The sequence below is a fragment of the Silurus meridionalis genome, chromosome 1, assembly GCF_014805685.1.
Source record: "Silurus meridionalis isolate SWU-2019-XX chromosome 1, ASM1480568v1, whole genome shotgun sequence".
Classification (NCBI taxonomy): domain Eukaryota; kingdom Metazoa; phylum Chordata; class Actinopteri; order Siluriformes; family Siluridae; genus Silurus; species Silurus meridionalis.
Window position 1 is genome coordinate 12,015,521 of NC_060884.1, and position 14,173 is coordinate 12,029,693.

Genomic DNA, 14,173 nt, shown 5'->3' on the forward strand with positions numbered 1-14,173 from the left:
TATACTAATCAGCACAAAAACTACAGTTTATGTAAATTTTATTTCAGTGCAGTCAGTTTTTGCTGAAATGCTATACGTGTGTGGGTGGACTGAGTTGCACCGACTCGTACTGACAGAGGCCCATGCGCGTTTAACTGACCAGCAGCTTCAGCATGTCAGAGACCATCATAGCTTTTATAGTGTGTTGTGTATCTGAGTGAAAGGGCATGCTTTTTCGGACCCAATGCAAACCGCTACCAGGCAATGAGCAGCTGACACATGTATGGAAATTGCTAGCAAATATCTTGATTTAAAGTAAGCTATTTAAATATTCAAATCTGGACTAAAAACAATTGGAGAGGACTGCTTTGCATGCAGTGTTATTTGCTGGTGTAGATGGAGCAGAAGAGGCGAGATAGCACGATTGGAAACGGATAACTTTCTGTAAACTGATTGCAGTAGACACAACTAAAAGGTTACCGAGCCTACTCATGCATCTTGGTGAGTGTTCATGGAGAAAGCTTGTTACCCCGCTCCTTTGACTTCACTGACTGATCATATTAGAATGATTTTAATGCAGTAAATGCCATTTGTATATGTACTGTATAGTTCTTAAATGTTCTACTTTAATAGCCTTTTTTGACTATTAAATCAGCACTGGTACACTCGCTCAGGTGTGGATGTTATCTGTTTCTTCCCCTTTTGGATTAGGAGAATATGCCCTTTGAGTTCATTACGCTGCCGTATGACCCTTCATACTTTGTCCCTGCATTTTAAAAACAATAGGATGTATTGTGGACTTGCTCGGCAGATTTTTTTTCAAAGTCTCCTCTCTCATGCATGTTGCACCCAAAAAAAAACAAACCCCGTTTGTGTTTGATGGGGGAGGAAGATGGCTGAAAAATCGAGACAGAGGAGGAAAAAGCTGGGGGGAAAAAATAAGAGGCAGAACACTGATTTACTTGTGGGAAAGAGTATGATGGCGAGAAAACGACGAGCGGCAGGACGAAACGTGGAGTAGTTTGGCAAGGTTGAATATGGAGATAACTGCTCAAGCAATCAGCCATGTATAGCGAGCATCAAGAAAAGTTGTAATTAAAGAGAATCAGTGATTTAAAAAAAAAAACGATATTAAATTCGTTCTATATGCCACACAATGAATCATTTAAAGGCAGGAACCGGTGCAGGACACTTAGTTGTGTCATTGTCCACCCACTTGATTAATTGGTTATCTGTCTCTGCTTTACATCTGAATGAAATATCTATATTCATTTTTGCCTTTTTTTTTTTACCACTCCAACACGGGTTGCACACTAAAATTGGATTTATTTCAAATCAAGCGATAAAAAAGACATTGTCAAACAGGGATTCCGAATGAGTTACGCCCCAAAGCTTTAGTGCCAGACGGTGGTGGATGCTTTATATATTGATGTAAGAGTTACAGTGGTCTGAGAGATTCGATTAATATGCAATATGTTCCTTTTTTTTCTTTCGGATATAAAGAAATCTCACAAAAGTGAGTACACCCCTTACACTACATGTATAGCAGTATGGTTTTACTGTCATTTAAAAATTACTCAACATTCAGCCATTATTTTCTAAATAACTGGCAACAAAGAGAGTACACCCTAAGTGAACATGTCAAAACTGTGTACTAAGTGTCAGTATTTTGTGTGAGCACCACTGTTATCTAGCACTGCCTCAATCCTCCTGGGCATGGTATTCACCAGAGCTGCACAGGTTGTTGCTGGGATCCTCTTCCTCCAATCCTTCATAATGACCTCGTGGAGCTGCTGGATGTTTGACACATGGTGCTTTTACACATGCACATTCTGCTTGAGGAGGCCCCACAGGTGCTTAATACGGTCTGGAGATGTACTTGGCCACATCACCTTCACCTTCCTCAGCAAGACAGTTTTCATCTTGGTGGTGTGTTTGGGGTCGTTTTTATGTTGGAAAACTGTACAGCCCCAGACTATGATGCTACCACCAGGCTTGATTGTTAAGAAAGCTACAATTTACTTGGTTCTCGTCACCACACATACCGGACATAATCTGAGCCAAACAAGTTTATCTTAATCTCATCAGACCACAGGACATGGTTCCAGTAATTGATGCTCTTGGACAGGTAGTCTGAGGCTGATTTGTTGCAGTGTGAGCGTATAGTCTGAGCTTTGACAAGCGACCCTTCCGTTTTTTCACCTGACGCACAGCTCGACTCTTGCGAGTCCTGTTCCTAGTGAAACCCATCTTGGAAAACCTCAGTCTGACCCTGACCAGTGCACTGTAACAGATTTAGGATGTTACTGATCTTCTGCCCATCTTTGTGGAGAGCAACAATTCTAATTCTCAAATCCTCGCATGGTTACACGACACACCGCTGTCATAACTTAGGGTGTACTTACTTTTGTTGCCATCTATTTAGATAATAATGGCTGTATGTTGACTTCTTTTCAGAGGATGTTAAATCTGTACTTCTTTACAAGCTGCACTTTGACTATAAAATATATCCAAGTTTGATTACCATAACATTGTCCTTTGAGAAGATTATACCAAAATGGTTGCTGAAATGTGAGGGGTGCACTCACTTTAGTGAGATACTGTACACACTGTAAGAGGTGTATAGGTTTACACAAAATGACCTTGAGATAACCCCTGCAGATTTGGAGATTACAAATCAGATTTCTTATAAGACATTAATCATGAATGAGAGTATGTCTGATGCATTACTTCTGTGCTAATACTATTGGAAATGTTGTCTGATCACAGATTAGAAAGTTTGTACATTTCCTGTGTATAACAAAATGAAAGGGGAAAAAAAGAGGAAATAATTCTCATTCAGCGATTCTGCCTTCTTAGAAATGTTTCATGCTTATGTTTTCAGATTTCTTTGTTTTATTCAGCATTGGTAGTTGTTAATCAGATAAACTAGTAACACGAGCGATAAATGCTTTTCTACGAATAAAAAGTTTCGTATGTGTACTTGACAGAAAGCATCTTTCACTAGGCACGGAGGTGTACAACTTTTCCTCATTAGCTGATCATTCGTTTTTATTGAATAATTGATTTGTGCGCCTTGAATAATTGAATGGTGTTAATTTCTGATCAAATTAATATCACCACTCGCTAAAATATTGATGTGGTGGCAGAGCAGTTTATACGGACGGAACCGTTAACAGTCTGATAAATAGACACGTGGACACGTCTGGAGCCATTCGTCTTTCATCCCTATTCCTGGAACGATTTGCATAAAGAGATGAAAAACGATCTTCCTGGAGTTAGAAGCCATCTGAGGGAAGTTTTGGGGTTTTCTCTCCAACTCAGAATCAAGGCGGAAAACGGCAGTCATCCGTTATTTATAGTATTCTGCAGGTCATTATCATTATTATTTAGTTTTCCTTCAGACAGGATCATCTACACATTCTGCAAGAGGTAAACAGTTGGTAACACCTTGCTGGAGAAATTGTTCTCGTTATCCTTTGCCGAACTAGATCTTTGTGAGGTCTGGCGAACTTGCTTTTAGGCTCATTGTTGTTTCGAAACACTCACTTTGTTTCCAGCTCAAGGTTTAATCTGCTGCCGTTTAACTCGAGATATCCTTCAATTCATTTTTGTTTGTATAGTGTTTTTCACAATGGCCATTGTTACAAAGTAGCTTCACAGAAAAAACCTGTCCTTGATAGTCATGATTCCTTTAATAATGTCAAGTTGGTCAGGGTCAGTCCCACCATCAGTAGGCATAAGGTTTTGTTGGCGATAGGCTGTCTTGGGCCTCCATGTTGTGAAAAGTTTCATTTTGCATGTGAAGACTTCCAGAACTCTTCTAGAATTCTAGTTTATTTGCATTCCTTCTCAGGGATCTTCTTAATGTTGAACAATGTACCACATTCTTCAGAGGCAACTAACAAGATCTTTGGATTTTTTTTTTATTAACTTTCACTTCTAATGCTTCTCCTTGGTGTCTTGGGGACGTGTTAGGAGGAGGTCCACTTTTTTTGGCCGGGACGTGTTTGTTTTGGATGCCTTCCACTAGTATTCTGTTTTTCTATTTGTGGATTTGGGGCAATTTTTGAATGGCTTCCTTGCCATGCCCTGACTGATGAACACTCACATTAGTTCAGGAAAAAAAAAATGCCTCATGTCTTACAGCTACATTATCTAGCTTGCTTAATCATTTAAGAACGTCGTTTCTCTTATCTCATCTCGCATTTCTTTGATGTAGGTCACAAATTTAAGGGGGCACTGAATTTTGCACCGGCAACCAGTGTGAATGTAGGAATTGTGTGTGAGCTTTATGATTATTATTCAGTTCTATATCTGAGCATCTAAATGTTTAACATCTTATTGCTGCTGACGGTATCTCTGATATTCGGGAATGGAGTATTGTGGCATTGTTACTCATGTCCTTGATATTACATTGTCATAGTTTCCAGGTCTAATGAAGGACTGCTGTGAATTTCCATTGGTGTTTCCACTCCTACATGTCTGCTGTGTACTGCCAGCTCACGTCAACCCCAAACCGACTGCACATTTTGACTGAAATATCTCTAATCATCCCCAAACACGACATCGTGTTAGTATCGTTTTATGCTGGATTAAAGTCGTCATTAAGTGCCAGTGTAAAGCAGTAGATAACCAGTGACTGACGTATAATAATAAAAAAAATGAAAATGTGATTTTTAAAATTTTTTCACTCAAGCAGTGAAATGGGCAGGGGTTTCCATTGGTGATGCTTCAGGGGCTTTGTTTCTTGTGCTGCGGCTCATTAGCTGAGCAAGTCTGTAGAAACACACACATACTGTATACACACACACTCACATACACAAGTGAGTCAGAGCCCCTTAAAGAAGTGTTAAGCGTGGCGTTTAAAGCGCTTGCCTTGCTCTTTGAGGAAGGGCTAGCCAAGAAACTGGCCTGATTAAAATGACAATAGTCTAATTAACTCGACCCCGCTTTCAACGCTTGGCCAATGATCTTCCCTTATCATAGCTGCAGCTTTGTCTTCCCACTTCCAGAAGTGAGATATTTGGTCCTTTCTCTCTCTCTCTCTCTCTCTCTCTCTCTCGCTCTCTCTCTCGCTCTCTTTTTTACACTCACTTACTATAATGCTCCAAACCAGTTTTTCCTCCATGCAAGATGTGCTAATGGCAGTTATTTTTATAAGCTAATTAAATCAGGGGCTTTCTTATTGCTATGCACCAAAGCCTTGGGGGAGTTTGTCACCCGAGGAGGTGACGTTAGCGTTAGAAATGCCTTTACATAGTTGTTTGAACAATTATACATAGAGGAGCTTTTGGCTACAAGCCAATCTCGTAGTGTCAATATATTCCACATTCATACTGTAGCGACATATTGTGTCATGTGATTAAACGTGAGCTTTTGCGCACAATCTATATTTGCAGTGTAGCAGAAACTGGATGCCTGCTTGCTTACGCTCATTTCGAGCCGACCTCGAGAGCGATTAAACCTAAAGCTAGTCAAGGAGAAGCAAAAGTGTGTTGGAAAGAAAGGCATTGTCCTGACAAGTGTGAAAGGGTGGGGAGAAGTGAGAGTTTAAAGCACCACAGCAGGCCTTATTCAAAGGTGTACAGCCTACGATGGAGATAAAGAGACAGACAGACAGACATAGAGAGAGAGAGAGAGAGAGAGAGAGAGAGAGAGTAGAGTCACACAGATAATTGAGGAGGAAAGCCATTCAGTTCCGCTAGCCTTGTGTTAGTGATTAATGTCCATTGGGAGATAATTACGCTTTAGTCTTGTTAATGAAATAAAAACTTTTTGCTTTCCTCTCATCTAAAGTGCGAGGGCAGATTTTGCTTTGGCAGGAGCACATTCAGAACGCGACACATGCACACGCACACGTGTGCGCACACACTCATCCAGAATATGTAGAGACTCCAGATAGTTTAGCCCTTCCATCTTAAGAAATGCTAAGAAAATAAACAGCCCCCCAACACACACACACACACACACACACACACACACACACACACACACACACACACATCAAAAAAAAAAAAAAAAAAAAAAAAAACTTAAGGAAAAGAAACGGCAGCACTTTCCCTTTGTATGATTTGTGCAAAGTTAGGAAGCTTTTAAGAAATTCGCCTTGCCCGTCCTCACCACGATATACAATCCTCCCTGTTTTCTAATGCACTCTCTGTTTTCTTAGTATTTCATTCTGCCAAACAGGAGCAACTGCATTCTGTACTAAGCATTCGCACTGATAGTAGAAGAAGTTTTTACTTAGTGGAAGCAAGCAGGTCAGCACTCGATGTCGCAATTTCGGAGCTCATCACCCAGCTGAGTTATGATTAAACAGGCTAGAAAATATCTGGGCGAGGATGATCACAGAGCATTCACTCTGTAGCTTTTGGCAAGACGGAGAGCACGGACGTGTTTAACTGTCCTATACAGGAGTGCACATCTGGTGTATAGAGCCCTCCAACGATTTATACTTAACCCACCCCCAGTCACAGTCCTTCACTCTCACATTTCATCATCTGTTCTCCATCACTCTCTCTCACTCACTTATTCACTCGCTCACTTGCTCGCTTGCTCACTCACTCACTCACTCACTCACTCACTCCTTCTTTGGCCTTTCTGAGGCCATCTGTTGTTATTATTTTCTTCTGATAATTGGCCTGAACAATGGAATGTCTGTGTCCCCCCTTGCCTTTGAAACGTGACGCCCTGTTTATTTTAAGGAGAGCCTGCTTTTCGCTCTCTCTCTCTCTCTTTCTCTCTCTCTCGAGCGCTCTTTCTCTCTCTCTCGAGCGCTTGCTCTTTCTGATGCATCCGCTCTGTCCGTCAGATAACTCTCTTCCTCGACACTTAAAAAAAAAAATTTCATCCCGCATTCTCACTAAATCTCCTTTCATTCTCCTGCCCCCCCCACTCTCTTGCTCTTGCTCTGCTTTCTTTCTCGCTGTCTCCATGCTCCAGTGGAGGGATCAGTAGGTGTCTTCGAGAGTGTAAGGCTAGACTCTGTTCTCCACATGACTTTGCTCCTGTGGGCTCAGCCTCTGTCCACATTTCAGAAAGTAAGACTGGCACCTCCCAGAGAGAGAGAGAGAGAGAGAGAGAGAGAGGGGGGGAGAGGGCGCAAAGAGTGTATTATTTTATGAACTCCTTAGATTAGCGGCGTCCTTCATTTCACCCTCTGTTCAATGTGTGCCTGGTTTGTCCACTAGGAGGCGGATGTGAAAGACAACCTTTAAATGATTCGCACTGGCCTACAATAGCTACCTTTTAATCGCAGTAATCGGACCTAATCAATAAATGTTTATTGACTGAAATAGTAAAAAAAAAAAAAAAATTTACAATTGCATAACCTTTTTAAGAACAGAAAAATCGTCCCTTACATATTGTATTTTTTTGGGCAGATTTGGGACCCAGGTAGGAAGTGTCCCAGCAAGCAGCAGCGTGACTAGTGCCAGTACTTCATTTGCTGAGTGTTTGTGTTTATGCAAAGGGGGGCCCTCTTCCTGCATATTTAATCTCAGGCTCTGGCTCTGGCTTTTGTTGTGTTTAGACCACATACCTCCAGTCTCTGTGAAGAGAGAGCGAGAGAAGGGAGGAAAAAAAAGAGAGCATGTGTGTAAGAGAGACAGAAAGTGTGTATGGGAAAGGCTGCTGTTCACACACTCCTGTCATCTCTGCTACAGAGTTCCAGACTGCGACTAGGAGAGTTTTACTTTCTGGAAATACACACGCACAAAAAAATTAGGTTGAATTACAGGACAAAGTGAAGTGTGGAGTATTGAGTAGAAGGCTTCTGCAAGTACATGGGTGAGTTATCGAGGTGTCTTTCTCTTTTCTTTTACTGCTTCTTCCTTTTTCTGAGCCATTGATTGAGATTTGTCTACCGCTGAATCTCCCAGCGTGTAAATGTGTGTGTGTGTGTGTGTGTGTGTGTGTGTGTGTGTGTGTGTGTGTGTGTGTGACAAGTTTAAACAGTGGGCAGAATAAAGTAAAGCTCTCATGGCTCTGACTGTAAAAGCTTATTGACTTGCGTTCCCCCAGTGTTCACTTTACCGCTGTATAAATCTGACCTAACTATAGTGTGCTTGTCTCATTTATCTAGTCAAATGAGGTCTTGGGTTTATGAAGAGGACTACATCTGTCCTGATACAGTAGACACCCCCCCCTGTCCACCTTCTCCCTCCCTCCCTCTCTCTCTCTCTCTCTCTCTCTCTCTCTCTCTCTCTCTCTAGTTTGCTCTCATTTTGTAGACTTTCTCTCTTTTACTCACAGAACCCCTCTTCCTTTCTCTCTCTCTATCTGTCTCTATTTCTCTATCTCTCTCATTTTGTAGACTTTCTCTCTTTTTTACTCATAAAATCTCTCTCTCTCTCTCTCTCTCTCTCTCTCTCTCTCTCGCTCTCTCTCTCTCCCACTCTCTCTCCCTCTCCATCTCTCTGTCTTATTTTGTAGACTTTATCTCTCTTTTACTCATAGAGAATGATCTCTCTCTTTCTCTCTCCCTCTCTCTCACTCGCTCACCTTCATACAGTTGGTTCTCAGAGAAAGACTCTAAAGCGTGAGCGCCTGCACGAGGCTGAGCACCCAGATCTCGCTTGCTGTCCCTGTCCACACTTCCACACAACTGCTCACAGTTCACTTGCTCACTGAAAACTGGCTAGGTTTTTTTTCTTTACCTTTTGGATGATTTCATTCGAATGTGTTTGTCTGACAGAGTGGAAGAATGCCCTATTCAGGCCTGCTAACTCTGGAGTAGTGTAAAGAAATGCGACAGCTTTGTTTGTTTTGGGACAGGAGTGAAATTCCTTTTCCTCTGTATTAAGGCAGCTGTGAGTGTGTGTGTGTGTGCGTGTGTGTGTGTGTGTGTGTGTGTGTGTGTGTGTGTGTGTGTGTGTGTGTGTGTGTGTGTGGACACTCTGTGTACTTTGTTCTACCCTCAGCAAAGAGGCATGGTAGGTTTGAAAAAATCTCGAAGCTCAGACAGGCTGACATTCAGCAGACTGCACTTCTGCCTCTCTCGGGCTTGACCGGAGCATGGGTTTAATTGGTATTTGTGTCTGTTTGCATGTCAGAAATCCCTCCTGTTTACTGTAAACGTGGGCGTGAGACACAAAGTCGGAATGCGCCGATTGAAGATTGAAGGGGAAAATATGATTAATTGATGGGTGTTTTGTTTACGAGTTCAAGCTGGTTGGCTTCGTTCATGCTCGCTTAATAAAGTTTCTAGAGGGCAAGGCAGAATGTAAGGCATAGTGATGAGAACGTGTGTGTGTGTGTGTGTGTGTGTGTGTGTGTGTGTGTGTGTGTGTGCATTCAGCGAGTTTGACAGTCTTTTGTAAACAGTTGTGTTTGTTTCAATGTGACTCAGACATTAAACTTTCCTGTATTTCAGAACAGAGACAGTGGCTTGGAAAGTATTGTGCGCACACACCTTAAGCACACACGAGCCAAGTGAATATAGATTTCTTCTCCTTCTGCTTCTCTCTCTCTCTCTCTCTCTCTCTCAGCTTAAATCACGTTCAGTCTGCTTCTATCATTCTTTGCTTTTTCGCCTTTATATTTCTCTATCTATATCTCTCGCTCTACCGCTCCAGCTGTCTGAGACTGATCGCAACAGTTACCATTTACTGCTTACCGATTAACGTTTAGTTTCTGCCTATAAATAGCCATAGGCAGTTCAAAGTGGTTGCGTTTTGTTTTGTAGTGACGCTTCACGTTACCATTTTGACTAACGCCACAGACTCAACAGATGAGACACGTCTGCTTTGAAGTTAAAGCAGAGAATAAACGTGTCTTTATCTGTTCAATCATCTTTAAACAGTCTGCTTTCGTTGTCAATTCTCTTTCTTAAACAAGCTGTGCTTGCCAGTTCAAGTCAGAATGAGTAAATGAAATGTACATGTATGTACGTGTGTGTGTGTGTGTGTGTGTGTGTGTGTGTGTGTGTGTGTGTGTGTGTGTGTGTGAATTTTCCTTTTTCTGACTTAACGGCTTTAGCCAGCTAGGTTTTCAGTAGCTGTGAATCCCCGTCCGAGATTTTTGTTTATATGGCTTGTTCCCCATCCGGGCCAAGGCCAATCATTGTGCACTAGTCATTCCCCATTCTCACGTTCCGTATGGAATATGACAGAAATTCCATTTTATCACTCTTTATTACTGTGTATAATTTGATATTTAGCCCATTTTTTGTTGAATGGATCCTTCAGTCCATGATCGTGTTGCTGGTGGATTATTTATGAAATAGTGCCTCAGAATAGCCACATGTTTTGGGCACTTTGCCATCATGTGCCTGAGGGAGGAGAACAGCTCAGGTCGGCCCATTGGCTGCGATCGGGTTTTGCATAAATTAATATGCTAATGAGGCCAGACAGTTCACAAACGTCCCGGAACAGAAGTAGCCACGGATCTGGCGTCGAAGCGTGCGTGAGCAATTAATAGCCTAACTCGACGCTAAATATTCATGCGCTCTTATGTTGCCGGTGAAGTGAGTGAGGAGAACGTCCATTAGATCGACTGAAGAGGCGTTCAGAATGACCGTAGAGGCCTTTTTGTTGCGATCAGCTTGTTTTTTTTTTTTTTTTCGCTGAGTGCCAGTCCATCCATGGAGTGTGTGTTTTGGCTATTGCGATGATGTAAATGTGGATGCTGAAGAGCAGCCTGCACTGATGGTCCTCTTCAGGTTTTGGGTTTTTAAAGAGAGGTGGTTAATATTCATGCATATGTTCACCACGCACCCACTTTTAAAAAGAGAGATGATGGTGATGGTGGTGGTGATAATGATAATGGTTGTATTTTTATTTCATGATTAGTTCAGCAGTCACTGCAGGGCCTGTCTTTTATCTGCATCCTGCAAAATAAATAAAAAAATAAATACAGTTGAGGGGCTCCTTGGATTTGGTAGTTCTGTGAAAACAATGCGTTGTAAACACAAGCATTTCTCAAACTTTTCACTGTTCACAGAGGTTTCCATGAAATCCATAAAGACTGCTTTTTCTAAGAACCTTCTATGTGTGCTTTACATGTCAAGGTGCTCTTAAAGAAACACAGAGAGCTTATTTCCTGTTTTGGCTATTAAATATTGATCGTATTCCTACACATAAAAACAGGATCAGTTACACTCTTGGCAGTCCCTGAGTATGAGTGTGATATGACAAAAGATCCTATTCTGCTGCTCAGACATTTCTACCACAGAGTGTGTGTAACAATATTTTGGCTTTTTTTTTTTTTTTTTTACGCTAAAGCTTATGATCATTTATTTACCTTTATCTACATAGGTATAGATATTTTAAAATGCACAGAATGTAATAGTAAATATTTAAGTATGCTATTGTTACATTTATTCATGTTTTGGAGAGAGTAATACTGTGGGTGTGTGTTTATGGCACACAAAAAGATATTGTCAGCATTTTTATTAGTTTCAATGGGTTTTGACTCATTTTGGCGCATGTTCCTCTACGGCTGATTTTCCTATAGATAAAGAGCAAGTAAAAGTGCATTTTAATTTAAATATATCAACTGATTCGCAAGATGCATCATATGCCATTTTCATTCTTTCTCTCTCTCTCTCTCTCTCTCTCTCTCTCTCTCTCTCTCACACACACACACACACACATACACAGAGGCATGCTGAATCACCTACTCCTCCCTGTTCTTCATTTCCCCACTTCTATCTTCGCACTCTTCATTTAGCGAGCCCTCTCGCTTTGCCTTCTCTATTACATACCCATAGGACCTGATCCTCTCAGCTGGCTCTCTTGTTTCTCCTCCTATCCCTCTTTCTTCGCTCTTCTTGGCCACACTTCTTGTTCTCCATCAGCCGGGCGTCATATAGGAGCTTCAATTCCCGCTCCTCGCCGACGGTCACCCTGCTGCTTTAAACCTGCCATTACTACGCGCCCCACCACTTTCAATTCCGACAATTATCTGTTTAGCTATTACGAGCCATGCAATTCGACTACAAAGTGAAAATGCAGCAGTGTGCACAGCTGCCATCTAAAACTCTGCCATGCTTCCTATCCCCCTCCACACACACACACACACACACACACACACACACACACACACACACACACCCTTCATCTTTTCCTACCTCAGCTAGAACGGTCTTACGATTAGAAGGAGGGAACATTTGTCTAAATTGAATGACGAGCCATTTCAGTAAACTCATTTAGCACCAGAGGCCATAGCAGGTGATTTGAATTAATGATGTTTAGCTTTTTAAGCTGAAAAGATTTGTCATGTGTCACGGCGGCCTGTTGATTTACAACAGCTGTGATGCTATGTTAATTGGAGCTCGATGAATTGGAAGAGCAGGGAGAACACGGCTGCGGTCCCTGACATAAAACAAGGAGGAGTGCATATGTCTGCGTAACGTTTGCCCATCGCGGCCCTGAACAGAGTGGTGCAACTTGGTCACTCGCCCTGCGCCCGGCATGTTGGGTCTCCTTCCTTTTCACCTGCTATAAACACGATTGGCCAGCCCAAATGCCCGGCCACTGCTTTGACTGGCAAATATAAACTGCATGAGAGAGCATTGTGAAAGAGCCGATCAAAATTCTTTTTCATACACGGATATGCTTTGATGCTTTTATTCAAATGTCCCCCAGACACTGGCCTATAGGCATCCTGTGTTTGAGCATAGGTGCGGATGTGCATATCCTCTGAGAAACACAAGTCACTACCATAATGATATATCTTTGAATTCTATTATAATCATATTCTTTTTTTTAATTTGTTTATTAGTTTTTCCTTTTTTTTTTTATGTTGTACACTTAAATGACCTAGATATGAACTTAAATGTAACTATGTAAAATGATAAAAAAACAAAAAGACAGTAGATAAAGGCCTTATTTTCATACTGTAACACGTAGATAAAGCATTATTAATATGAGATAATTACACCGTTATTTAATGTATTAGGGGAAAGAATGAATGCATGCTGGATGCACACACACAGGTAATTCAGAGCAAAACAAGTTTCGTTCCTCGATCCAGCGTGACTGCGTTTACTTCAAAAAACCTTTTCGGCATCCTTTCGTTCAGACTTTTTATTGATTTGTTTCTCCTGGAAAGACAGTCTGCAACATTTATAATAAAAATCTCCAGTTCATACCGTTGTTTTGATGCAGTAGTAATTTATTATTATTATTATTTTTTTTACGATGCAGCGAGTTTTCTGTGCAGGAGTTACCTACTGAATGCCTGTTGATGCTGAAGGCCACTTGGCAAATCTTTACCAAACACATGCAGAGCTACTCGGTTTCAAACGTGAAGTGATCATATCTACACCCCTACTCATGATTTAATGCGCCTTGACCCATCCGCACATGCACACTTCTGTCAGAATCACTGATGCGCTTCAGAGCTGACAGGTGTTTTTCAGGCTCCGCACAGTAATTATTCATTCATAAACACTCGTTTGTGTTTGGTCTGCCCACAGAACGAGAAGGCTAAACTCCGAGAGTTGTAACCGAAGACAGCTTCAAGCAAGCGAGTCCTTGGAAGAAGGTAAACAAAAGATTATTTATTAGTATGACGTGATGCATGAGGCAGGGCTATTGAACTGGATTAATGCACAGGAATCCTTGCACATATTTTTATTTCATTTTTTGTTTCCCCTACTCCAATACACCAACTTCAACTCGGGGAGAGAAGGTAATTAGCCGTTCATTTTGTGTGTAGGAAAAACACTAATATGTGCAGGGTGAGACTCTGCAGGCTTATGATTAGTGCAGTGCAGTTGGGTTGTTTGTTGTTTTTTCGTCCCAGCACAGAGGTAAATAGAATGTCTTTTTGTTTTGTCAAAGTCTAAAAAGGATAAGACATTTCTGGGCTTTATGGCTTCCTTTTTTCATTATTAGTTTTTATTTATTTATTTATTTATTTTTGAATATAATAGCTTGTGAAAACTTGTGACATATGAACATATCATTTAATTTTTTTAAATTAGCATTTATTGTTATTGTTATTAATAATAACAACAATAATAATAATAATGTCTTTAAATTGTCATTATTATTATTATTATTATTATTATTATTATTATTATTTCTTCAGGAAATGTCCCATTCTAGTTATTATTCTTTTTATTATTCTTTTTAGACTAAGCAATATCTTATTATAAGCCATTATGGTAATGATAGACAGTAAACCAACTATACTTTACCTTGAGGCTTTTAGTGATGCCACCTTCAGGTGGAGTATCTAACAA

The 14,173-nt window shown here is 41.0% G+C and overlaps 1 protein-coding gene across 12 annotated transcripts in view; it reads left to right on the top strand.

The window, feature by feature from the left end:
• foxp1b (forkhead box P1b) overlaps positions 1-14,173 on the top strand; it is a 158,610-nt gene that overhangs the window by 41,168 nt on the left and 103,269 nt on the right. For 5 of the 12 annotated variants that reach the window (XM_046857132.1, XM_046857049.1, XM_046857564.1 and 2 more), the window contains one exon: positions 13,403-13,470. The exons of 5 other annotated variants lie outside the window; for them this stretch is intronic. In XM_046857132.1, the coding sequence (XP_046713088.1) occupies positions 13,403-13,470 (68 nt within the window). Of the gene's footprint in view, positions 1-7,498; positions 7,771-13,402; positions 13,471-14,173 lie in introns of those variants that run through there. 2 more of the 12 variants (XM_046857727.1, XM_046857479.1) reach the window with 2 other exon arrangements.